Source organism: Mustelus asterias, chromosome 2 (genome assembly GCF_964213995.1).
Source record: "Mustelus asterias chromosome 2, sMusAst1.hap1.1, whole genome shotgun sequence".
NCBI lineage: Eukaryota > Metazoa > Chordata > Chondrichthyes > Carcharhiniformes > Triakidae > Mustelus > Mustelus asterias.
In genome coordinates, this window is record NC_135802.1 from 126,018,663 (window position 1) to 126,046,277 (window position 27,615).

Below are 27,615 nucleotides of genomic sequence, written 5' to 3' on the forward strand. Positions count from 1 at the left end.
CTACATTCTGCACTCTCTCATTTCCTTCTCTATGAACGGGATGTTTTGTCTGTAAAGTGCGCTAGAAACAATACTTTTCACTGTATGTTAATACATGTGACAATAATAAATCAAATCAAATTAAATCAATCAAGAATCTATCTAACTCAGTCTTAAAAATATTCAATGACCCTGCCTCCACCACTTTCTGAGGAAGAGAGTTCCACAGTCTCATGACCCTCTGAGAGATAAAATGTATCCTCATCTGCATCTTAAGTGGGAGACCCCTTATTTTTAAACTGTGCCTCCTAGTTCTAGACTCTCCCACAAGGGGAAGCATCTTCTCAATATCCACTTTGTTAAGTCCCCGCCTCTCATTCTTCTAAACTCCAATGAACACGGGCCCAACCTGTCCAAGCTTCTCTCATAGGATAACCCCTCATCCCAGGAATCAGTCGAATGAACCTTCTCTGAATTGCTTTTAATGCAATCATGTCCTTTCTTAAATAAGGAAACCAAAACTATACGAAGTACTCCAGCTGTAGCCTCACCAATATCCTATACCACTGTCCATTTGCCTCCCTAATCACTTGCTGTACATTAACTTAGCCAGCTCCCTAAATTCTGACTGCAGAACCATATTCTTCATTGTGTCTATGTTGTTGGTACTAATGTGGACCACAGCTGCTGACAGCCCACTCTCCCCCTCAGAGTGCACTGCAGCCATTCAGTGACACCCTTGACCTATGACACTTTGGAGGCAATGTACCAACCTGGATTTACATCTGCAGCTGCAGAAATGCCTGTTTACTATTGAATCTATTGAAACTATTGAATGCCTATACTATTGAATCTCATATCATTATTCCTAATCCAGGCTTGTTTGTGTCCCCTGTACAGCTGAACCATGGACCTGGCTCTGGCTGTTTCCCATCATGATGAACCATCACTTTCAGCATATTCAAAATTGAATAGCGATTGGAGAGTCAGATGCAATTAGGGGACTCAACCTACTTATTTTTTCTTGACTGTTTGATAGCCTCATTCTGCATACTCTTAAGCTATGGGGTGACTACATCTATAAATGTGTTATCCATGAAGCTGTCAACCACACAGATGCGCTGCAGTGATGCTAGCTCCAAAACCTGGAGTTCAAACTGCTTCAGTTAACAACACTAAAAAAAGGCAGAACACATTGCAGAGTTATTTATAGCACAACATATTGTAGAGTCATTTAACAGTACAGAAAGAGACCATTCAGCCCATGTAGTCAAAGTATACAAGCTCTTTTATGCTGGAACTGAACCAGTGATTGAAGGACATCTGCTATTCTGGATAATTCCCCCCCTCAAGCAGTTGAGCTTGCAAAGAGAAGCCAAGGTTGAGATAGTGGTCATTTATTTTGTTGTCAAATTCCTGGGAGACTTGTTGTACCTCCACCTTGTGTGCATTGTGAAGGGATTAGATTACTCCATGTTGAATGTCATTGCCCTCCTTAAAACTATCTCCATGTTAATTAAGGCCAGTAAAATATCAGCAAAATGTTCATTCCATATATTTTTTGAATTCATGCACGAGATTTGAGGATCACTGGTAGTAGTGCTGTAACTCACCCTTGGTGATGGATATTAAAGTCCCCCATGCAGAGTACATTCTTTACACCCTGTATGTTTCTTTCAAGTGATGTTCAACATAGAGATATACTGCTTCATCAACTGAAGGAGGATGGTAGGTAGTAATCAGCAGGAGGTTTCCTTGTCCGTGTTTGACCATAAGATTTCATGGGGTTCAGAGTCAATGTTGAGAAGTCACAGGGCCAATCTGCCACCTGTATTCTATTATGCTGTCACCTCTGATGGATCCGTCCTTCCAGTGGGTCAGGACATAGCTAGGGATGGTAATGAAAGAATCTAGAACACTGGTTGCGAGGTATGACAGATGATGTCTTGCCAGGTCTGTTGGACACTTCTCCTAATTTTCACACAAGTCTTCAAACGTTGGTGAAGAAGATTTTACTGTCTTGAATGAGTGGGGTGTGCCTTTATCATTTCAGTTGCTTAAGTTGATGCCGGGTGATATGTCCAGTTTTATTCTTTTTCAGTCATGTTTTTTATGGGGATTTGGTAGAACTGGATGGTTTGCTGGGCCATTTCAGAGGGCAGTTAACAGTCAACTACATTACTGTAGTTCTGGAGTCACTTGTAGGCCAAACCAGGTAAAATTTCCTTTCCTAAAGCACATTAGTGAACCAGATGGGTTTTTACAACATTCCAGTTGTTTCATGTCCATCATGAGTCCAAAGACGTGCAGGTTAGGTTGATTGGCCATGCTAAATTGCCCTTTGGTGTCCCAAGATATATAGGTTAGCGAGGCAAATATATGCAGTTATGGGGTGAGCCTGGGTAAGAGTTGGTGCAGACCCAAAGGGCTGAATGGCCCCCTTCTGCACTGTAGGGATTCTATGATTCCATGATTATTGTGGTTTAATTTAATGTTAGCAGTAATTTTCAGACTTTCTTCCTAATGTTAGTAGTTTGATGAACTTTTTGAATTCTGCACCACATTGCAGAAGCTGTATACCTATAAAATCAGTTTGTCCAAGTAGATGGTGGGATTGATTTTAATGCCCAACTGGTTTAAGAACATAGGAAAGACAGAAGAAATAGGAGTAGGCCAAACATGGTTTATTCTCTACTCCTAACTCTGCCACTCAGATTTTATCACTTTTCTCACTCTCCAGTAGTAATTAACCCTTTACCCTGAAGAGATTGCATTTTCAGAATCACTTGTAGGCCAAGAAACTTTTTTCCCCAAATTCTGACATCCAATTCTTGATGCCAAAATTCGACATTGTGGCTTCAGTTTAGGAAACATACAGAATAGGGTCATAGAAAAAAGGAGCAGAAGGAGGCCATTCGGCCCTTCAAGCCTGCTCCTCCATTCATTATGATCATCGCTGATCATCCAACTCAATAGCATGATCCCACCTCCCCCCCCCACCAATATCCTTTGATCCTTTTTGCCCAAGTGCTATATCTAACTACTTCTTCAAAATATACAATGTTTTGGCCCCAGCTACTTTCTGTGGTATCAAATTCCACAGGCTGACCACTCTCTGGGTGAAGAAATTTCTTCTCATCTCTGTCCTAAACAGTCTACCCTGTATCCTCAGACTATGATCCCTGGTTCTGGACACTTCCATTATGGGGAATATCCTTCTTTCATCTACCCTGTCCAGTCCTGTTAGAATCAGGGGGCAGCGCAGTGGCACAGTGGTTAGCACTGCTGCCTCACAGCGCCAGGGACCTGGGTTCGATTCTGGCCTTGGGTGACAGCCTGTGTGAAGTTTGCATATTCTCCCCGTGTCTGCGTGGGTTTCCTCCAGGAGCTCCACTTTCCTCCCATAGTCTAAAGATGCGCAGATTAGGTGGATTGGTCATGCTAAATTGACCCTTAGTGTCCAAAGATGTGTAGGTTAGATGGGCGGGGTTAGTAGGGGAGGGCCTGTGTGGGATGCTCTTTCGAAGAGTTGTTGAAGTAACGATGGGCCAAATGGTCTCTTTGTGCACTGTAGGGATTTTATGAATCTCACAAGTTTCTAAAAGATCCCTCCTCATTCTTCTGAACTCCAGTGAATACAATCCTAACCGACTCAATCTCTCCTCATACATCAGTCCTGCCATCCCAGAACTCAGCCTGGTAAATCTTCTTTGCATTCCCTCTAGAGAAAGGAGACTTCCTGAGGTAAGGAGGCCAAAACTGCACACAATATTCCAGGTGTGGCCTCACCAAAGTCCTGTATAATTGCAGCATGAGATCCCTGCTCCTGCACTTGAATTCTCTCACTATGAAGGCCAGGATATCATTTGCCTTTTTCACTGCCTGCTGCACCTGCATACTTACCTTCAGAGACTGGTGTATGAGGACACCCAGATCTCATTGCTGATTCCACTCTCTTAATTTGTCATTCAGATAGTAATCTGCCGTGCTGTTTTTGCTACCAAAGTGGATAACCTCATATTTATCCACATTATACTGCATTTGACATTCATTTGCCCACTCACTCAATTTGTCCAAATCACACTGAACGATCTTTGTATCCTCCTCACAGCTCACCCTCCCACCCAGCTTTGTGTTATCTGCAAATTTGGAGATATTACATTTAGTTCCCTCATTTAATCAGTAATATATATAGTGGGATAGTACTGATCCTTGCGGTACCCTGCAGTCCCTGCCTGTCATTTGGAAAAAGACTTGTTTATTCCTACTCTTTGTTTCCTGTCTGTCAACCAGTTTTCTATGCATCTCAATGCACTATCCCCAGTCCCATGCACTTTAATCATAGGGTCACAGGCAATAAAAGGATATTTTTTGTGGCAGGTTATTACAATCTCTTAATATCTGAAAATATATCTCTGCTAATTAATTACATTGAAGTGCAGTCACTGTTGTTGCCTAAGCAAGTGGAACAGGTCTGGGACAAAAAGTAACTAACTGAATAGCCAAGCTTTTGGTTGGTGCTTGTTGAAAAAGAAATTTGGCTGGGTGTGAACTCTTTGCCATTATATTTTCCCACACATTTATTGGAAAAGACTAACACACAGTTCAATGTAACATATGCACACTTTCAGCTTAGATTTTTAAACTCTTCTTTGTTTTTTTCTTTTTAATTTTCATTTCTAAAAGTCCAATTGAATATTTAAATAAATCACTTTTAATTTCAAACTAATGGCCACTGGTTTATGTGAATTTACATTAGGAAGTATTATAACTCCTATCCTGATTTCCAAAAGAAGTGCTGATTAGGTGCATTAGCCATGTTAAACTCTCTATTAGTGTACTCAAACAGGTGCCGAAGTGTGGCGACTAGGGGATTTTCACAGTAACTTCATTGCAGTGTTAATGTAAGCCTACTTGTGACATTAATAAATAAACGTTAAACTCTGAATTTTTAATGTGACCTTTTTCAGTTTATTGTCGCATCCTTTTGGCTTCTGTTCTCGTATGACAGAGCGCTCGTATATCCTGAAGATCTTGATGAATTCATTCCTTTATGGCTGAACCATGCCGTGGTAAGTGTGAATAACTAAAACCTGGAGAAACTATTGCAACATATAAATAATTGTATTTAAGTGTTATCAGAGACAGTCAGTGGAATATTAAACATTTATTTCCTTTTTACTGCAAATGAGCGATGGGTTTTATTAGTCCATGTGTTCAAATCTTACATAATAAAAACAAAAAATGCTGGAAATACTCAACAAGTCAGGCAGCATCTGCGGAGAAACAGTTAACAGGTAAAATTTTCATGAAGATGATGGGAAGCATGAATCTGGAAAGTTTCCAATTCTGCAAATCTATCTCTGTTAAGGAGGCCTCCATCTGCCATATTTTTGTTCTGGGGAGGCAGGTGTGGACTGGAGTCAGGGCCACTGTCTCCTGAGGCAGGCCCAAGGTAGCAACGGAGTCAGGTGGATGGCCAGGCAAGCAAGCTAGAAATCCACATCTGTTTACTTCGACATTGGCCCAGTTGAAATCATGAGTGTTAGGTCCTCACCCCCACAGACTCCCTTATTTCCCTCAATCTTCCATATTTTCCACTACCCCATTATCCCCATGCCTCTTCCATGTCTTTAATCTTTATGTCGTCATTGTCTACAGGAATAGTGCCAGAAGACTGGAGGATAGAAAATGTTGTCCCCTTGTTCAAGAAGGGGAGTAGAGACAACCCTGGTAATTATAGACCAGTGAGCCTTACTTGTGTTGTGGGCAAAGTTTTGGAAAGGATTATAAGCGATAGGATTTATAATCATCTAGAAAGGAATAATTTGATTAGGGATAGTCAACACAGGTTTTGTGAAGGGTAGGTTGTGCCTCACAAACCTTATTGAGTTCTTTGAGAAGGTGACCAAAGCAGAGGACGAGGGTAAAGCAGTTGATGTGGTGTATATGGATTTCAGTAAAGCGTTTGATAAGGTTCCCCACGGTAAGCTATTGCAGAAAATACGGACGCATGGGATTGAGGGTGATTTAGTAGTTTGGATCAGAAATTGGCTAGCTGTAAGAAGACAGAGGGTGGTGGTTGATGGGAAATGTTCATCATGGAGTTCAGTTACTAGTGGTGTACCGCAGGATCTGTTTTGGGGCCACTGCTGTTTGTCATTTTTATAAATGACCTGGATGAGGGCGTGGAAGGATGGGTTAGTAAATCTGCGGATGACACTAAAGTCGATGGAGTTGTGGATAGTGCGGAAGGATGTTGCAGGTTACAGAGGGACATAGATAAGCTGCAGAGCTGGGCTGAGAGGTGGCAAATGGAGTTTAATGCGGAAAAGTATGAAGTGATTCACTTTGGAAGGAGTAACAGGAATACAGAGTACTGGGCTAATGCTAAGATACTTGGTAGTGTGGATGAGCAGAGAGATCTCGGTGTCCATGTGCATAGATCCCTGAAAGTTGGCAGCCAGGTTGATAGGGTTGTTAAGAAGGCATACAGTGTGTTAGCTTTTATTGGTAGAGGGATTGAGTTTCGGAGCCATGAGGTCATGTTGCAGCTGTACAAAACTCTGGTGCGGCCGCACTTGGAGTATTGCGTACAGTTCTGGTCGCCGCATTATAGGAAGGATGTGGAAGCATTGGAAAGGGTGCAGAGGAGATTTACCAGGATGTTGCCTGGTATGGTGGGAAGATCTTATGAGGAAAGGCTGAGGGACTTGAGGCTGTTTTCGTCAGAGAGAAGAAGGTTAAGAGGTGACTTAATAGAGGCATACAAGATGATCAGAGGATTAGATAGGGTGGATAGTGTGAGCCTTTTTCCTCGGATGGTGATGGCTAGCACAAGGGGATGTAACTTTAAATTGAGGGGTGATAGATATAGATATAACCTCACGATGCTCCACTTCTCCAGCTTCCACCCTAAACACGTTAAAGAAGCCATCCCCTACGGACAAGCCCTCCGTATACACAGGATCTGCTCGGATGAGGAGGATCGCAACAGACACCTCCAGACACTGAAAGATGCCCTCATAAGAACAGGATATGGCGCTCGACTCATTGATCAACAGTTCCAACGCGCCACAGCGAAAAACCGCACCGACCTCCTCAGAAGACAAACACGGGACACAGTGGACAGAGTACCCTTCGTTGTCCAGTACTTCCCCGGAGCGGAGAAGCTACGGCATCTCCTCCGGAGCCTTCAACATGTCATTGATGAAGACGAACATCTCGCCAAGGCCATCCCCACACCCCCACTTCTTGCCTTCAAACAACCGCACAACCTCAAACAGACCATTGTCCGCAGCAAACTACCCAGCCTTCAGGAGAACAGTGACCATGACACCACACAACCTTGCCACAGCAACCTCTGCAAGACGTGCCGGATCATCGACACAGATGCCATCATCTCACGTGAGAACACCATCCACCAGGTACACGGTACATACTCTTGCAATTCGGCCAACGTTGTCTACCTGATACGCTGCAAGAAAGGATGTCCCGAGGCATGGTACATTGGGGAAACTATGCAGACGCTGCGACAACGGATGAATGAACACCGCTCGACAATCACCAGGCAAGACTGTTCTCTTCCTGTTGGGGAGCACTTCAGCGGTCACGGGCATTCGGCCTCTGATATTCGGGTAAGCGTTCCCCAAGGCGGCCTTCGCGACACACGACAGCGCAGAGTCACTGAGCAGAAACTGATAGCTAAGTTCCGCACACATGAGGACAGCCTCAACCGGGATATTGGGTTCATGTCACACTATTTGTAACTCCCACAGTTGCGTGGACCTGCAGAGTTTCACTGGCTGTCTTGTCTGGAGACAATACACATCTTTTTAGCCTGTCTTGATGCTCTCTCCACTCACATTGTTTTGTTTCTTAAAGACTTGATTAGTTGTAAGTATTCGCATTCCAACCATTATTCATGTAAATTGAGTCTGTGTCTTTATAAGCTCTGTTTGTGAACAGAATTCCCACTCACCTGAAGAAGGGGCTTAGAGCTCCGAAAGCTTGTGTGGCTTTTGCTACCAAATAAACCTGTTGGACTTTAACCTGGTGTTGTTAAACTTCTTACTGTGATAGATATAGGACAGATGTCTGAGGTAGGTTCTTTACTCACAGAGTAGTAAGGGCGTGGAATGCCCTGCCTGCAACAGTAGTGGACTCGCCAACATTAAGGGCATTTAAATGGTCATTGGATAAACATATGGATGATATTGGTATAGTGTAGGTTAGATGGGTTTTAGATTGGTTTCACTGGTCGGCGCAACATCGAGGGCCGAAGGGCCTGTACTGCGCTGTAATGTTCTATGTTCTATGTCCTGCATGCATCCTCCACTTCTACTCTCCCAGTATCCACTATATACAGAACTAAAGAGTAATTGGGAAGTCTGGCAAGTCTTTGAAACAACAAGCAAAGTGGCTTTGAAAAAGTACCATGAAAATAATGTTCAGCTTGCAGTATAAGTGTCAAGCAACCATAACTATTTATAGTATTAAAGACAAAAATCCTCTATCTATTTCACATCTCTTAATCTTGTGTAAATAATTACATCATTCAATGAAAATGCCCATCAAAGAAATATAAGATTCTTACAAAGATTATTAGTAAAGATGTCAACCAAACAAACTTTGCACTCCCATGCAAGCTGTGTCAATAATTGCCTACTGTGCTAAGTGCATTAGCCATTGCTGGAGCTTGTCCAAGGATTCACAATGAGATAAGCTGGGAAAACAGATGTTGGACCACTTGTTTGGCTATCTGTTCTAATTGCTTCTGTGGGTAGAGTTGTCAGATGACCTCATCATGAAAGCTTGGCTGAGCTCCCAAGACTGAGGTGCTTAGCTCAGCAGGTAATGTGGATATATCTTGTAGGGCAGTGCAATCTTTCTCTGATTGAAATCTTTATCACCTTGTGATAACCTGATTGTTCTTTGTGCCTCTGTGTTTATTTACCCTTTATCGCATCACAGACTGACCAACTGACAGACTAATGACTAACTGCCGATGTGGAATATGGATTTTGATTTCTTTTCCCTTTTAATGCTGCTTCTCTTTTAGTCTTTTACTCTCCCTTTTCTGCCTCCTTTACCTTGTACTGACTGCAACAGTATTTCTTACAGCCTCTCTCTCTCTTTCTTTCTCTCCCCCTTTATTTTTCTCTCTTTCCCTTTCTATACTCTAGGACTCCATGGCAAGCTTCCACCTGGCTCTGATAGTGATTTATTTACCCAGGATAAAGAGAAATGAAGTGGATAAAAGCTTTGTGTCATTGATACTATGAATGGCTGTCATTGATTGACAGCTTTATGAGAAGGTAAGGACAATGTATTTCAAAGGGAGGCAATGTTGAACGGCTGTTCTTTCTTGATTGCTGACTCAGTTCTAGGGTTCCCCCATGGTTCATGACTCCTCTAAATTTCTGTTAGCCGTGTCTGCTAACATAACAGGCCTGATTCCTCTTCCACCTCCTTCCATCAGGAAAAGATACAAAAGTCTGACGTCACATACCAACTGGCTCAAGAACAGCTTCTTCCCTGCTGCCATCAGACTTTTGAATGGACCTACCTCGTATTAAGTTGATCTCTCTCTGCATCCTAGCTATGACAATAACACTACATTCTGCACCCTCTCCTTTCCTTCTCCATGTATTGTTTCTTGTGCGCTATATAAACAAAGCATACTGTTCATAGAGTACATAGTGGAGAAGGAAAGAAGAGGGCGCAGAAAGTAATGTTACAGTCATAACTAGGGTGTCGAGAAATATCAACTTAATATAAGATAGGTCCATTCAAAAGTCTGATGGCAGCAGGGAAGACGCAGTTTTAGAGTCGGTTGGTACATGATCTCAGACTTTTGTATCTTTTTTCTGATGGAAGAAAGTGGAAGAGAGTATGTCTGGGGTGTGTGGGGTCCTTGATGATGCTGCCTGCTTTTCTGAAGCAGCGGGAAGTGAATGCCACAAACAATCACATGAAGTGGATAGACCAATTATGTATGTTATACATATCAATCTCAATGGGAGCAAACAGGTCATGAAGGACAGTGGCCACATCCAAGTCACAGGACAGGTTTCTAGCCCAACACTGAAACAGTGTAGCACTTCCTTGGTATTTTACCTCAGTATAAGCCTAAATTATGTGCTGTAATTTTTGGATTAGCACTTGAACACAACCTTCTGACTCAGAAGCTCATTGAGCCAAAACTGATGTTCAAGTTGAAACAATTGAATTATATTCTTACACCGATTGAGGGTGATTTTGAGCCCACATGCTACGAACTCTCTACATGGCAGGAATTTCCAGGAATGTTGTTGAGGACCATGTGTTACAGGTAGCCTGCTGTTTCTGAAAAGCAACCTGTGTCTTAAAGGGAAGTTTAAAAAAAAAAGGTTGCTGTAATGCAAATTCTAGGAAACTAAACATTAGGACCGACAGAAGGATTCATGTTGGCGAATGGGATGCTGGAAGCATAAATGATACAGGTGCACAAGAGGAGAGACACCATGAGCCATGGAGGGGGAGGGAGGGTGAGGGATGGTGTCAGGAGAACTCCAAGAACCATCCTTAGAAGAGAGTAGGCAGAAAGATCAAATCCCAGGGCCTGGACTTGAGGATCTGGCATTAGTATCATAATGTGGTGATGCCGGTGTTGGACTGGGGTAAACACAGTAAGAAGTTTAACAACACCAGGTTAAAGTCCAACAGGTTTATTTGGGAGCAAATGCCACTAGCTTTCGGAACGCTGCCCCTTCATCAGGTGGAGTGGAGAAATGCTCACAAACAGGGCATACAGAGACACAAACTCAATTAACAGAATAATGATTGGAATGCAGTCTTTACAGATAATCAAGTCTTAAAGGTATAAACAATGTGAGTGGAGAGAGCATTAAGTACAGGTTAAAGAGATGTGTATTGTCACCAGACAGGACAGCCAGTGAGATTCTGCAAGTCCAGGCAAGCTATGGGGGTTACAGATAGTGTGACATGAACCCAATATCCCGGTTGAGGCTGTCCTCATGTGTGCGGAACTTTAGCTATCAGTTTCTGCTCAGTGACTCTGCGCTGTTGTGTGTCGTGAAGGCCGCCTTGGAGAACTCTTACGCGAAGATCAGAGGCCGAATGCCCCTGACCGCTGAAGTGCTCCCCAACAGGAAGAGAACAGTCTTGCCTGCTGATTGTCGAGCGGTGTTCATTCATCCGTTGTCGTAGCATCTGCATGGTTTTCCCAATGTACCATGTCTCGGGACATCCTTTCCTGCAGCGTATCAGGTAGACAACGTTGGCCGAGTTGTCCTGCAGCGTATCAGGTAGACAACGTTGGCCGAGTTGTCATATAGTAGTATCATAAGCAGCTTGATCATTTCAAACAGGTGGTCAACTTCACATGAAACTCCTACTCAGCACATCACCTGCCTCTTATACTGCTCTGTGCATTGCATGCCCACCACTCAGCTAGCAGTACACCATAGCATCACAGCCACCAACACTGTGCTACACAGCTCCTTGCATTCCGTCTTCTGGTTAATGTACTAAAAGGGACCAGTGCAGAGTTGGCAAGGGCCTGCATCACCCACAGAAGAGATGCTTCTCTACATCATGGTGCCAGCTACAATGGAGCTTGTACCATCTGATGCCACTGAAAACATTGAGGATGATGACATTTCCTGCTCTTAGTTTGCACTCATTCTGCTGTCTTACCTTGCTGGCAAGCTGCTGATGGTTTGATCATGCTCCTACTTCCAACCCTGTCCTCCTCCCCTCACTTTCCTCTCCTGATTTCCTGTTGGTGACGTTATCCAGGTACGGGAAGGTGGCCCGCAGCCCGTTCTGGTCCACCATTCGGTCCATCTCACGCTGGAAAACCGAGACCCCGTTGGTGATGCCGAAGGGGACCCTAAGGAAGTGATAGAGGCGGCCATCCGCCTCGAAGGCAGTATATTGGCGGTCTTCCGGGCGGATAGGAAGCTGGTGGTATGAAGATTTTAAGTCGATGGTGGAGAACACCCGATATTGCGCAATCTGATTAACCATGTCAGAAATGCAGGGAAGGGGGGTACACGTCCAGCTGTGTGTAGCGGTTAATGGTCTGACTGTAGTCAATGACCATGTGATGTTTCTCCCCAGTCTTAACAACTACTACTTGGGCTCTCCAGGGGCTGGTACTGGCCTCGATGATCCCCTCCCCTAGGAACTGTTGTACTTCGGACCTGATAAAAGCCCTGTCTCCAGCACTGTACCATCTGCTCTTGGTGGCGATGGGCTTGCAGTTGGGGGTGAGATTTTCAAACAGTGAGGGAGGGGCGACTTTAAGGGTCGAGAGGCTGCAGGTGGTGCGCAGTGGGCGATCTAAGAACTGGTGATTGCAAACAGAGAGCGGGGGAAAAGGCCCATTATACTCCATGGTGACACTCTTAAGAGGACACAGGAAATCTAGCCCCAGGAGTATGGCAGCGCAGAGTTGTGGCAGCACAAGGAGCCTGAAAGTTTTGTACACTGTGCCCCGTACAGTCAGGGTCGCCACGCAGTACCCGAGGACATCCACCAAGTGGGACTTTGAAGCCATGGAGATCGCTTGCTTCACTGGCAGTACTGAAAGGGCGTAGCGACTCACTGTGTTGGGGTGAATAAAGCTCTCCATACTCCCACAGTCAAATAAACAGGTTGTAGTGCGACCATTTACCTCGATGTCCATCATGGACCTGGTGAGTTGGTGAAGCCTGGATTGGTCCAGCGTAACCGAAGCCACCGTTGGATTTTGCGGCGTGGCTGAAAGCGTCCAAGATGGCGGCCCGTGCGGCTCACACGCGGCTGATGGCGTCCAAGATGGTGGCCCGCACGGCTCACACGTAGCTGAAGGTGTCCAAGATGGCTGGTCGCACACGGCGCTACTGGGCTTGGAGGTCGACTTCGCCTTGCATACCCTCGCGTAATGGCCCTTCTTTCCATACCCGGAGCAGATCGCATCCTTCGCTGGGCAGCGTTGTTGGGGGTGCTTCCCCAGGCCGCAGAAGTAGCACTTTGGGCCTCCAGAGACTGCCGCAGCGGTCGGGTCATTGGTGGGACGTGGCGTGGCGTAGGCCTGCGGCCCTCCCGAGTACAGAGGTGGCGGCGACTGCGGCGCCCACAATGCGCTCCCGGGGTGTAGGCCTCAAGATTACGGAAGGCCACCTCTAACGAGTCGGCAAGCGCTACAGTCTTTTGTAGATCCAGCCCACCCTGTTCCAGCAGTCGTTGTCGGATATAGTTTGACCTAATACCCTTGACATAGGCATCTCTGATTAAGTCCTCAGTGTTTTGGGCCGCTGTTACGGCCTTGCAGTTGCAGGCCCTGCCAAGTACTCGCAATGCACGCAGGAATTGGTCGCCCGATTCTCCTGGCTGTTGTCTGCAAGTAGCCAGAAGATGTCTGGCGTAGATTACATTAGTCTGTTTGTTGTACTGACCTTTTAAAAGCTCGATCGCATCCTCGTAAGCTTCCATATCTCTGATCATCGAGAATACTTGATCGCGTACCCTGGCGTGGAGCATGTGGAGCTTGTCGGTTTCAGTCCGGACAACGGGGGCGGAGGCGGTGAGGAAAGTTTCGAAACATCGCAGCCAGTGATCGAAGCTGTTAGAGACTCCTACAGCTTGAGGATCCAATTCTAATCTATCGGGTTTTAATATCTGCTCCATCCCAAAACCTTTTGCGAATAAAATTGATGCACTATCAATCAAGCAAAGACTAGTTAGTACGCAAGAACAAATAGGCTTTTATTCGCAAAAGACTTGAAGCACACCCATGCTGTTGAACTGGTCCGGCGACTGAGGCAGGGGGGTTGGGAGCAGTCACCTTTATACCCGGACCGGGGGGGGGGGGGGGGGGGGGGGGAGGAGTCTCAGGCAGGGCCGGCAGGGGCATGCCCAGGCATGTCACACACACACATAGGCAATAAGCTTAACAGTGGTTTTCCACATTGTGTCATTGTGCAGTTCTGGTCACCTCACTATAAGAAGGATGTGGAAGCACTGGAGAGAGTGCAGAGGAGATTTACCAGGATGCTACCTGGTTTGGAGGGTAGGTCTTATGAGGAAAGGTTGAGGGAGCTAGGGCGTTTCTCTTTAGAGCGGAGGAGGATGAGAGGCGACTTAATAGAGGTTTATAAGAAGATGAGGGGGATAGATAGAGTGGGCGTTCAGAGACTATTTCCTCGGGTGGATGTAGCTGTTACTAGGGGGCATAACTATAAGGTTCATGGTGGGAAATATAGGAGGGATGTCCAAGGTAGGTTCTTTACTCAGAGAGTGGTTGGGGTGTGGAATGGACTGCCTGCTGTGATCATGGAGTTGGACACTTTAGGAACTTTCAAGTAGTTATTGGATAGGCACATGGAGCACACCAGAATGATAGGGAGTGGGATAGCTTGATCTTGGTTTCGGACAAAGCTCGGCACAACAGTGAGGGCCGAAGGGCCTGTACTGTGCTGTACTGTCCTATGTTCTATGTTCTATAACATTTCTTTTCACTCAAGCTTTTGTTGCAATGTCAAATTTATAGATTTAACCAGCAAAGCTAATCTTGTCTTGGAATGCTCAATAATTAACTTAAGCACAATATCATATGAGATCTAGATCCTGTCAATGATCATCTTAAAGTGAGGGAATTGGGCATTCAGGGATAGAATTCTCACCTGCCTTGTGGGAGGCGTTTGGGGCGCTCTTACGAAAATTTGGCAATGTGTCGGTTCCAGGGAGAAAAATTGGAGTGAATCCCGCTGATGGCTCCAGCGTAATTTCTGGCCGAATATTCAGCCTGATTAACCAAAGTTTTTATGGTCATGAGAATTACGCCACACTCGTGGTGGCCTCCCTCTGATTCGCTCATCCCAGCTCAACATAATCACTGGGGAGCCCCATATAAATGGCTCCTCTGCACTGCCCAACACGTGTTCAAGGTCAGTTGAAGGGGCTGGCAGCTAGGAAGCCTGCACCTCATTTCTCGGAGGGAGCACTGACCAGACTGCTGGATGGAGTACAACATAGGTGTGATGTGCTGTCTTTGGTCCAGATGACGTACTTCCGTCCAGATCACCACCTATGCCTGGGATGCAGTGGCAGCCCTTGTGAGTGTCAGCTCGCTGCAAAGGAGGCAGTTATGCTGCAACAAGATGAATAATCGTCTTCATTCAGCCAGGATAAGTAAGCCTCTTGCAGCCTTTTTCTGGAACACACACCTCGTACCTCCAACCTCATCTCTCACTCAGCCACTTCGGGGTTTGACAGCACCAGGCAAGAGGATCTCCTACCCCCTCCCCAATTGCCATGTTCCTCCCAACTCACTGCCATGCTCCTCACACTCCAACACCCATTCAAGACCTATGCCTGCTTCACCTCGTCACCATCTTAAATGTCAGAACTCCTGCCTACACTCTCCCTATCTGTGTCATTGCAGGACAAAATCAACCACAACAAGCATGAGCAAGCACACCCAGCTGGAGAGTTTAGGAGAATGATAGTCCACAATGGGCAGGGCAGGAATGTGGGAGACATGGAATTTTGCATTGCCAGTCAGCATACTAGTACCCCAGCTCCATCCCAGCCCTAGGCCACTTTCCTGACTGCGGAATGGGCAGTAGCCAATTCAGATAGTTGATAGCCACTTGAAGCTTATTGTGGGAGGCTGCCTGGGATTTCCCAGTTGATCTCAAGGTTTCTGCAGGCAACGGGGGACAGGAGGTGTCTTCCCAGTAACAGACCGGAGAGCCAGTGCACCGAGCAGGCTTTTTTGACAAAGGGACTTTGTATATGCCAGCTTTTGACAAAGAGTCGTCTGGAATCAAAGAACAAAGAACAATACAGCACAGGAACAGGCCCTTCGGCCCTCCATGCCCGCGCCGCTCCCTGGTCCCAAATAGACCATTCTTTTGTATCCCTCCATTCCCACTCCGTTCATGTGGCTATCTAGATAATTCTTAAACGTTCCCAGTGTGTCCGCCTCCACCACCTTGCCCGGCAGCGCATTCCAGGCCCCCACCACCCTCTGTAAAATACGTCCTTCTGATATCCGTGTTAAACCTCCCCCCCCTCACCTTGAACCTATGACCCCTCGTGAACGTCACCACCGACCTGGGAAAAAGCTTCCCACCGTTCACGCTATCTATGCCTTTCATAATTTTATACACAAAGAACAAAGAACAATACAGCACAGGAACAGGCCCCTCGGCCCTCCAAGCCCGCGCCGCTCCCCGGTCCAGGATTGAATCCCGAATCCAGGATCCCCGCCCAATTTTCCAGCCTATCTACATACTAATATCCTATCCCCAAGCTGTCCCTCACAGCTATGATGCTTTGTTCATCACAACCTATTAACTCACCCCTACCCCCCCATTCCAGACCATGTGATCTCCAGGGAGAGGCGAAAACCCAGAGTGAAAACCCCAGGGCCAATATGGGGAAAAAAAAATCTGGGAAATTCCTCTCCGACCCCCTGAGGCGACCGAGACGAGTCCAGGAGATCACACTGGCCCTGATCGGAAAATGCTTCCCAACCCTATTCATTTCCACTTCCACGAACACCATATGAATTCCCTGCCCCCGAGACAGGTTCCCAACTATCCGCAGTCTCGCTCTGTACTGGCACCAGCAAGATGATCATAGAATGAAGCCTTGAAACGAGAAACAAAGAACAATTAGCCCGCGCCGCTCCCTGGTCCAAACTAGACCACTCTTTTGTATCCCTCCATTCCCACTCCGTTCATATAGCTGTCTAGATAAGTCTTAAACGTTCCCAGTGTGTCCGCCTCCACCACCTTGCCCGGCAACCCATTCCAGGCCCCCACGACCCTCTGTGTAAAATATGTCCTTCTGATATCTGTGTCAAACCTCCCCCCCTTCACCTTGAACCCATGACCCCTCGTGAACGTCACCACCGACCCGGGGAAAAGCTTCCCACCGTTCACCCTATCTATGCCTTTCATAATTTTATACACCTCCATTAAGTCTCCCCTCATCCTCCGTCTTTCCAGTGAGAACAACCCCAGTTTACCCAATCTCTCCTCATAACTAAGCCCGAATCGAAACATCAGCTCTTTTCTCTCCTTACAGATGCTGCCAGACCTGCTGAGATTTTCCGGCATTTTCTCATTCTTTCTGCCCACCTACTTCACATGTACCATTGGGATCCTCATCTCTGTGGTGGGCTGGCTGCAAAGGGCTCTTCTTTATTTAAGATTTTAAAAGGTTGGAGAGAGGACACCTCCACCTTGTGGCAATTGTCCCTCACTTATCTGTAATGGCATTTGCTGCTGCTTCCAAGATGGAAAGCCTCCTATTGACCCTCCAACTTTGAGAGACAATCATGATGGCAAGTTCATAGAAACATAGAAACTAGAAGCAGCAGTAGGCCATTCAGAACTTCAAGCCTGCTCCACCATTCATTTTGATCATGGCTGATCATCAAATTCAATATCCTGTTCCCCCCCTCCCCCCATATCCCTTGATCCCTTTAGCCCCACGAGCTATATCTAATTTCTTCTTGAAATTACACAATATTTTGGCCTCAACTACATTCTGTGACAGTGAATTCCACACATTCATTATCCTCTGGGTGAAGAAATTTCTCTTCAACTCAGTTCTAAATCCTCAAACCTCAATCCTTATCCTCAAACTATGACCCCGAGTTCTGGACTCCACCACCATTGGGAACATTCTTTCTGAATCTACCCTGACTAACCCTGTTAAAATGTATAGATTTCATTAGTGGTTGTGTCTTCCACTACTGACCTTCATGGAGCTGAATGTTAAAAGGGCTGAAAATTTTATCAGATATCAGTATCAAAGGTGCAGCATTGAGATAGTCACAGTGGGTAGGATTTTTCAGATTGCAAGATTCCCTGCCACCCAAAAAAACACAAGAACACAAGAAATAGAAACAAGAGTAGGTCACCAGGCAGGCCCTTCAAGCCTGCACTGCCATTCAATACGATCATGACTGATCTATGCCAGCCTTAATTGATTTTCTGTACCATTTCACAACGGCCCTCTATTTCTCAATCTAGCAAATATTTATCCACCTATCATTTTAAACGCTTCTAATGATCCAACCACCATTACTCTTTGGGGCAGAAAATTCCAGAGATTCACCACCCTCTGCGAGAAAAAATTTCTATGCATCTCAGTTTTAAATGATCGGCCCTTTATCATATAGCTATGTCATCTTGTTTCAGACTCTCCCACTAGTGTAAACATTTCACCATCTACCCTGTCAACCCTCCTCAGGATCTTATATATTTGAATAAGGCCGCCCCTCACACTTCTAAACTCCAAGGAATACAGAGCAAGACTATTTAATCTCTTGATAGGATAACCCTCTCATTCAAGGAATTAAAGAGTTGGCAGGGAATGCATCTCTGCTGATCACGGCTGTCCTGCAGCCATCGAACACTCTCAGGGTGTTACTGACTACAGGTGGGACTTCTCCGAAGAAATTCCACCCCAGAGAACTGCCAGTTAGTTTGATTGGCTGACAATTCTGCAGTGCCAGCAGAACCAGTGGCGGCAGTGGTAAGGACTGGAAGCACTCAGGCTCTAAGGGCTGGGTTATCAATGAGTCATAAGAACACCTGAGCCATGGCCCTCTATTCCTCAATTTACAAAATTGGGAGGGGAGGGAAGGGGGGAGGGGGGTGGGGGCGACACGGTGGCACAGTAGTTAGCACTGCTGCCTCACAGCGCCAAGGACCCGGGTTCAATTCCGGCCTCTGGTCACTGTCTGTGTGGAGTTTGCATGTTCTCCTTGTGTCTACATGGGTTTCCTCCAGGTGCTCTGGTTTCCTCCCACGCTCCAAAGATGTGCAGGCTAGGTTGATTGGCCATGCTAAATTGACCCTACTGTCAGGGGAATTAGCAGCGTAAGTGTGTGGGGTTACGGTAATAGGGCCTGAGTGGGATTGTGGTCAGTACAGACTCAATGGGCCGAATGGCCTTCTTCTGTACCGTAGGGATTCTATGATTCTACTCTATTTCATAATGGTGAGTGGGACTCAATTCCAGGATTTCCACATTTTCTGTTAAAGTTTATTTATTAGTCACAAGTAGGCTTACATTAACACTCAACGAAGTTACTCTGAAAATCTCCTAGTCGTCACCCTTCGGTGCCTGTTCGGGTACACTGAGGGAAAATTTAGCCTGGCCAATCCACCTAACCAGCACATTTTTCATATTGTGGGAGGAAATCGGAGCACCCAGAGAAAACCCACACAGACACGGGGAGAACATGCAAACTCCACACAGACAGCGACCCGAGCTGGAATTGAACCCAAGTCTCTGGTGCTGTGAGGCAGCAGTGCTAACCACTGTGCCGTTGAGCCACCCCAAATGCAGTGCCAATTAGCAGATAGCAAAGAAAGCCAGCAGATGGGCTCATGCCAAAATGTGGGATTGAACCAGGGACCTTTAGATCATCAGTCTAACACTCTCTCAACTGAGCTATTTCAGCTGATGGCATGGGATAATGGTGGGGAGTGTTAGTCAACACCCTGACCTAGCTGGCTTCATTTCATGGCTTGGCTTCTGCTGGCTCCCCACAATTTTTGTAGAGTTTAGCCAGCTGCTCCATGACTTATGATTTGTGGTCCCTCAGACGAGTTATGAACTCTTGATTAAATTCAGAAACCTTTTGCAAGGTAAGGACAAAAGGACTTACACACACTCACTCCATGCGAATTCATGCCATCTCACCTAATCCATGAGCTGTCATACTCTCCATGCCAACCCTTGACCTCCAACTACTCCAATGTGCCCCTCACACCCTACATTGCAACTCATGCCCCCACCTTTCTCTCATGATGCCCCTCCATGCCATCCCATGGTATTTCAACGTCAATTTACCCAGTATCTATTCTCTTGTAACAATACCAAGTGTGGAACTGCATAAAAACATCTCGCTGGTGGAATGTAAATTGAAATTAGCCCCGTCTGTTCGCCCTTCCGCTCCATCCTAAGAATATAAAAATGTAAGAACTAGGAGCAGGAGTAGGCCATCTGACCCCTCGAGCCTGCTCCGCCATTCAATAAGATCATGGCTGATCTTTTTGTGGACTCAGCTCCACTTACCCGCCCACTCACCATAACCCTTAATTCCTTTACTGTTCAAAAATGTATCTATCCTTGCCTTAAAAACATTCAATGAGGTAGCCTCAACTGCTTCACTGGGCAGAGAATTCCACAGATTCACAACCCTTTGTGTGAAGAAGTTCCTCCTCAACTCAGTCCTAAATCTGCTTCCCCTTATTTTGAGGCTATGCCCACTAGTTCTAGTTTCACTCGCCAGTGGAAACAACTTCCCTGCTTATCCATTCCCTTCATAATCTTATATGTTTCTATAAGATCTCCCCTCATTCTTCTGAATTCCAATGAGTATAGCCCCAGTCTACTCAGTCTCTCCTCATAAGCCAACCCTCTCAACTCCAGAATCAACCTAGTGAATCACCTCTGCTCCCCCTCCAGTGCCAGTATATCCTTTCTCAAGTAAGGAGACCAAAACTGTACACAGTACTCCAGGTGTGGCCTCACCAGCACCTTATACAGCTGCAACATAACCTCGCTGTTTTTAAACTCCATCCCTCTAGCAATAAAGGGCAAAATTCCATTTGCCTTCTTAATTACCTGCTGCACCTGCAAACCAATTTCTTGAGATTCCTACACAAGGACACCCAGGTCCCTCTGCACAGCAGCATGCTGCAATTTTTTACCATTTAAATAATAGTCCATTTTGCTGTTATTCCTACCAAAATGGATAACCTCACATTTATCAACATTGTACTCCATCTGCCAGACCCTCGCCCACTCACTTAGACTATCTATATCCCTTTGCAGACTTTCAGCGTCTTCTGCACACTTTGCTCTGCCACCCATCTCAGTGTCATCTGCGAATTTTGACACACTACACTTGGTCCCCAACTCCAAATCATCTATGTAAATCTTAAGCAATTGCGGTCCCAACACTGATTCCTGAGGCACACCACTAGACACTGATCACCAACCAGAAAAACACCCATTTACCCCACTCTTTGCTTTCTGTTAGTTAACCAATCCTCTATCCATGCTAATACATTACCCGTAACACCGTGCACCTTTATCTTATGTAGCAGTCTTTGGTGCGGCACCTTGTCAAATGCCTTCTGGAAATCCAGATACACTACATCCACAGGTTCCCCATTGTCCACTGCACATGTAATGTTCTCAAAGAATTCCACCAAATTAGTCAAACATGACCTTCCCTTCATGAACCCATGCTGCGTCTTACCAATGGGACAATTTATATCCAGATGTCTCGCTATTTCTTCCTTGATGACAGATTCAAACATTTTCCCTACTACAGAAGTTAAGCTAACTGACCTATAGTTACCTGCCTTTGGTCTACCTCCTTTTTTAAACAGTGGCATCACATTTGCTGTTTTCCAATCTGCAGGAACCACCCCAGAGTCCAGCAAATTTTGGTAAACTACCGCTGGTGCATATGCTATTTCTCCCGCCATCTCTTTTAGTACCTCTTTTAGTATCCTCATTTTACTGCCTGAATAGATGGTAAAACATGAGGGACATGAACACGCATGGTGGGTGAAGTTCTTGCATGGAATGAAAATTCATCAAATTCACCTCCTAATAGTTCATCTTACTAAATAATGTGGCTGGCGTGGGAAATGCGAACAAATGCTTCAACCATAATTTAAAACAGGCATTTCAAGAAATGTTTCTGAAACTGTCTCACAATTAGCTGTGTTGTGTGATAAGTTACTGTAACTGTAAAAGTTATGAATCAACACCTAGTCCATAGCCCAGTCATATATCAGTTGATTAATGCAGCTCAGCCTGAATATACTAAGTGCTGAATTGTATATTTAATGTAAGTGTCAACAGAGAGTAGGCATTGATGGATTTTCTAATGGAATCAATATATATCGCAAGATCAGTTACTTCTAGATAAATAGTTACAGGAATCTTCTAAGTGGTTTCGTGAGAAAATGACCTTTTAAGCGCAGTGCAAATTTTGAGACCATCCTTTAAACTACAGTTAAATGAATAAACATGAAATGAAGAGAAAATCAATGGCCATTAATTTATTATTGATTGATACCTAAAGGAATGTTTTTTTTAAAGGGTTGATGTTAGCATAGCCTTAGTGAGCAGATTTATTATCAATCTCAAACGTGAGATGTTGAGCAAATTTCAGGTGTCAAGGAAATTGCGAGGAATCAAAATGCTGTGACCTTGTGCAATTTTACAATGTACCTGTGGAGCATTCAGGCAGCTTCAGTCTAAGAGACAGAAGGAGGAGGTGGACAGCTTAGAAGGCAGTACTGAGAGCACATAATATAAAGCAAGCTAGTTCCATGCTTCTGTTATGTCTCCCTGGAGACTCTTATACAGGCAGTCCATGAAAGTTGGCAGGTTTTTTTTCCACAAGATGGATGGACAAAGCGACCTGTCATAACCAGGAAGGCTGGGATGGAGGTGGCTGAAGTGGTGAGCAGCTGAGTAATCATGCCTAGAACCTGTGTCCATTGTAGAAGCCCTTTAATAACCCGCTCTGGAAAGTTGAGTGACATGAGCAGTTGGCATCTGGAAGACCAGCATGAAGTGAAGGACATCCATGAAATTGGAGGCCAAGTGGCAGGCCCAGGTATGGGGCAATATCAATCACCATTATTGGCACTGAGATGTCTTGTTATCATGCATCAAAAACTATGCTCAGGCCTGGGTGAAAGCTGCATTTAGATGGCTGAAGGGCTGCCTCAAGATGCAATACCATAAACATGGTATGTGATTGAAATCATGAAATAATCTATTTCTTGTTTTTGCAATATGGAATGTTACAAACATATTAGTTTACGTAAGTACCAAGTTTATTTTCAAGCGCAAATTAAGATCTGATAAATATTCCAACATATGTGAATCTCCATTCACACTGTCACTTAATTCTTGCAATTTTCAAGGTTGGATAATTAACCTGCCACTTAGATTGATTTTCATTAAGAGAATACTGCACCCAATCATGAGAAGAGACAGTACAAATGGACAGATGGTCTGAGGTGTGTTTGCTTTAACGCAAGGAGTATGACAATAAGGGCGTTGAACTTAAAGCTTGGATTACTACATGGAACTATGGTTTTGTGGCAATTACAGAGACTTGGATGAAAGAAGGGCAAGACTGGTAGCTTAGCATTTCAGGATTTAGAATGCTTCAGGCAAGATAGAACATAGAACATAGAACATTACAGCGCAGTACAGGCCCTTCGGCCCTCAATGTTGCGCCGACCAGTGAAACCAATCTAAAGCCCATCTAACCTACACTATTCCAATATCATCCATATCATAGAAATCATAGAAACCCTACAGTGCAGAAGGAGGCCATTCGGCCCATCGAGTCTGCACCGACCACAATCCCCCCCACATACCCACCCTATCCCCACATATTTACCCACTAATCCCTCCAACCTCCGCATCTCAGGGGCAATTTTTTTAAACCTGGCCAATCAACCTAACCCACACATCTTTGGACTGTGGGAGGAAACCGGAGCACCCGGAGGAAACCCACGCAGACACGAGGAGAATGTGCAAACTCCACACAGACAGTGACCCAAGCCGGGAATCGAACCCAGGTCCCTGGAGCTGTGAAGCAGCAGTGCTAACCACTGTGCTACCGTGCCGCCCAATGTTTATCCAATAACCATTTGAATGCTCTTAATGTTGACGAGTCTACTACTGCTGCAGGCAGGGCATTCCACGCCCTTACTACTCTCTGAGTAAAGAACCTACCTCTGACATCTGTCCTATATCTATCACCCCTCAATTTAAAGCTATGTCCCCTAGTGTTAGCCATCACCATCCGAGGAAAAAGGCTCTCACTATCCACCCTATCTAATCCTCTGATCATCTTGTATGCGTCTATTAAGTCACCTCTTAACCTTCTTCTCTCTAACGAAAACAACCGCAAGCCCCTCAGCCTTTCCTCATACGATTTTCCCACCATACCAGGCAACATCCTGGTAAATCTCCTCTGCACCCTTTCCAACACTTCCACATCCTTCCTATAATGTGGCGACCAGAACTGTACGCAATACTACAAGTGCGGCCGCACCAGAGTTTTGTACAGTTGCAACATGACCTCCTGGCTCCGAAACTCAATCCCTCTACCAATAAAAGCTAACACACCGTACGCCTTCTTAACAACCCTATCAACCTGGGTGCCAATTTTCAGGGATCTATGCACATGGACACCCAGATCCCTCTGTTCATCCACACTACCAAGTATCTTACCATTAGCCCAGTACTCTGTATTCCTGTTACTCCTTCCAAAGTGAATCACTTCGCACTTTTCCGCATTAAACTCCATTTGCCACCTCTCAGCCCAGCTCTGCAGCTTATCTATGTCCCTCTGTAACCTGCCACTTCCCTCCGCACTGTCTACAACTCCACCGACTTTAGTATCATCCGCAAATTTACTAACCCATCCTTCTACGCCCTCATCCAGGTCATTAATAAAAATGACAAACAGCAGTGGCCCTAAAACAGATAGAGAGGTGATGAAAGCGGTGGGGGTGTTGCTTTACTGATTAGGGAGAATGTCACAGCATTGTGATGGGCGATTTAGCTTCCCCAACATAGACTGGGATTCCTTTAGTGCCAGGGACTTGGATGAGGCAGTTTGTTCAGTGTGTCCAAGAGTGCTTCTAGAGGCAACATGTAGATAGTCCAACTCGGGAAGGGCTATCTTACACCTGGTTCTGGGAAACGAGCCCGGACAGGTGATTGATGCCTCAGTGGGGGACCATTTTGGGAACAGTGATCACAATTCTATAAGTTTCAAGATACTTGTAGAAAAGGATAGAAGTAGTCCCAGAGTGAAAGTATTAAATTGGTTTGGAACAGTGATTACGAACAATGATTGGTTGGAATAGTGACTCTTTCTGAACAATTATCAGTTTGGAACAGTGTTTGGTTCTGAATTGTAATTAGTTCTGAATAGCAATTGGTTTGGATTTGTGATTCCTTTGGAATATTGAATGCTTTGGAAGAGTGATTGGCTTGGACGGGTGTAGATTCACCACAATTTGGCTGAATTGCAACAATTGTGCAACATGTCCATGATTTCTACATTTTGATTCTATTCATGTTCCCAACCAATTATAGTGTTTCATTTCAAAAAGAACTTGAGTAGTATGGCGGACTTGAGCACAAAGTTTATGCTGGTGCCCAGTGCAGTTTTGTGGGTGTGTTATTTTGTTGAAGGTACTGTTTTCTTTGTGATCTTATAGAGGTCTATAAAATAATGAGGGGCACAGATCAGCTTGATAGTCAATATCTTTTCCCAAAGGTAGGGGAGTCTAAAACTAGAGGGCATAGGTTTAAGGCGAGAGGGGAGAGATACAAAAGTGTCCAGAGGGGCAATTGTTTCACTCAGAGGATGCTGAGTGTCTGGAACAAGCTACCAGAGGTAGTAGTAGAGACGGGTACAATTTTGTCTTTTAAAAAGCATTTTGACAGTTACATGGGTAAGATGGGTATAAAGGGATATGGGCCAAATGCGGACAATTGGAATTAGCTTAGGGGTTTTTAAAAAAAAGGGCAGCATGGACAAGTTGGGCCGAAGGGCCTGTTTCCATGCTGTGACACCAAGATTGGTGGAGTAGTGGATGAGGTGGAGGGCTGTTGTAGGCTGCAAAGAGACATAGATAGGATGCAAAGCTGGGCTGAAAAATGGCAAATGGAGTTTAACCCTGATAAATGTGAGGTGATTCATTTTGGTAGGACTAATTTAAATGTGGATTATAGGGTCAAAGGTAGGGTTCTGAAGACTGTGGAGGAACAGAGAGATCTTGGGGTCCATATCCACAGATCTCTAAAGGTTGCCACTCAAGTGGATAGAGCAGTGAAGAAGGCCTATAGCGTGTTAGCTTTTATTAACAGGGGGTTGGAGTTTAGGAGCCGTGGGGTTATGCTGCAACTGTACAGGACCTTGGTGAGACCACATTTGGAATATTGTGTGCAGTTCTGGTCACCTCGCTATAAGAAGGATGTGGAAGCGCTGGAAAGAGTGCAGAGGAGATTTACCAGGATGCTGCCTGGTCTGGAGAGTAGGTCTTATGAGGAAAGGTTGAGGGAGCTAGGGCTGTTCTCTCTGGAGCGGAGGAGGCTGAGGGAAACTTAATCGAGGTTTATAAAATGATGAAGGGGATAGATAGAGTGAACGTTCAAAGACTATTTCCTCGGGTGGATGGAGCTATTACAAGGGGGCATAACTATAGGGTTCGTGGTGGGTGATATAGGAAGGATATCAGAGGTAGGTTCTTTACGCAGAGAGTGTTTGGAGTGTGGAATGGACTGCCTGCAGTGATAGTGGAGTCAGACACTTTCGGAACATTTAAGCGGTTATTGGATAGGCACATGGAGCACACCAGGATGATAGGGAGTGGGATAGCTTGATCTTGGTTTCAGATAAAGCTCGGCACAACATCGTGGGCCGAAGGGCCTGTTCTGTGCTGTACGTTCTATGTTCTATGTATATGTTAAACCTCTATGACTCTATTCTGGTGAGAAATTATTCCAAGATGCTGTCCATCCTCTTAGGTTGATGTGAATTGTAGTATCAGGATATTTGGCATAGCAAGGATTAATGTGGGAATTGGAAACTGTACTGCTTACAGTGTGATGTTAAGATGCACTGACCTGAGATGAGAGAAATCTGTGGTCTGGACTGAGACCTGTGTAGAAGCAAGCATGGTTTTAGCTCATAACTTGGGCTGTACCCTGTCTAAATGTACATAGTTATGTGTTTTCAATAAACAGTTAATGTTCAACCATACAAGACTTCGAACCCCTTCAAGTGATCATATAACCCTTCAACTGATCATATAACATATAACATGAATGATCTCATATCACTATTTGAAGAAGAGCATGGCAATTTCCATTGGTGGTCTGCCTAATATTTATCCCTCAACCAATATCATTTAAACAAATCATCTTGTTCATTATCACATTGTTCATTATCATATTGTTCCTGAGTTCTTGCTGAGCACAAATTGGCTGCCATGTTTCCTACATTACAACAGCAGCTTCACTTCAAACACATTCTATTGGCTGTAAAACGCTTTAGGACATCTTGAGGTCATGAGATGACACGTATAAATGCAAGTTTTTCTTTCTTATTGCAGCACACTGTGGTGTTGCCACTGATCTTGTTGGAGCTGTTCAATACACCACACCAATATCCAAAACGAAGAACTGGTCTTCTCATCCTAGGAATTGTCTCTATGTCCTATCTACTCTGGTAAGAACTGTAAACAGATACATAAACATAAATGAATGGAGAAATAATCCACTGTCAAATTCCAAATGTGTGTTCAAGTCCCATCACTAAAGTCTTTGCTCACATTTGATTTTTTCCTTAACATCAGCAATATCCTCCTATTGTCTGAAGCCACTGGTTTCTTTTCAGCTAAGTTTAACAACATTCGATATTCTGGTAAATGTTCTGTTCAAAACCTTTCACTCTGGAACTGCACATCAGGAAGTCCTAATTTTTGCGTTACAATGGATGGAAAATCAGGAACTTTGTGCATTTTACTTACTGATATCTGCTGCTGGTGGCTG

General features: G+C 45.0%; 1 protein-coding gene across 2 annotated transcripts in view; it reads left to right on the top strand.

Annotated features, from left to right (window-relative positions):
- LOC144511083 (androgen-dependent TFPI-regulating protein-like) overlaps positions 1–27,615 on the top strand; it is a 237,261-nt gene that overhangs the window by 186,633 nt on the left and 23,013 nt on the right. For both annotated transcript variants that reach the window (XM_078241060.1, XM_078241068.1), the window contains 2 exons: positions 4,950–5,051; positions 27,177–27,292. In XM_078241060.1, the coding sequence (XP_078097186.1) occupies positions 4,950–5,051; positions 27,177–27,292 (218 nt within the window). The remainder of the gene's footprint in view (positions 1–4,949; positions 5,052–27,176; positions 27,293–27,615) is intronic.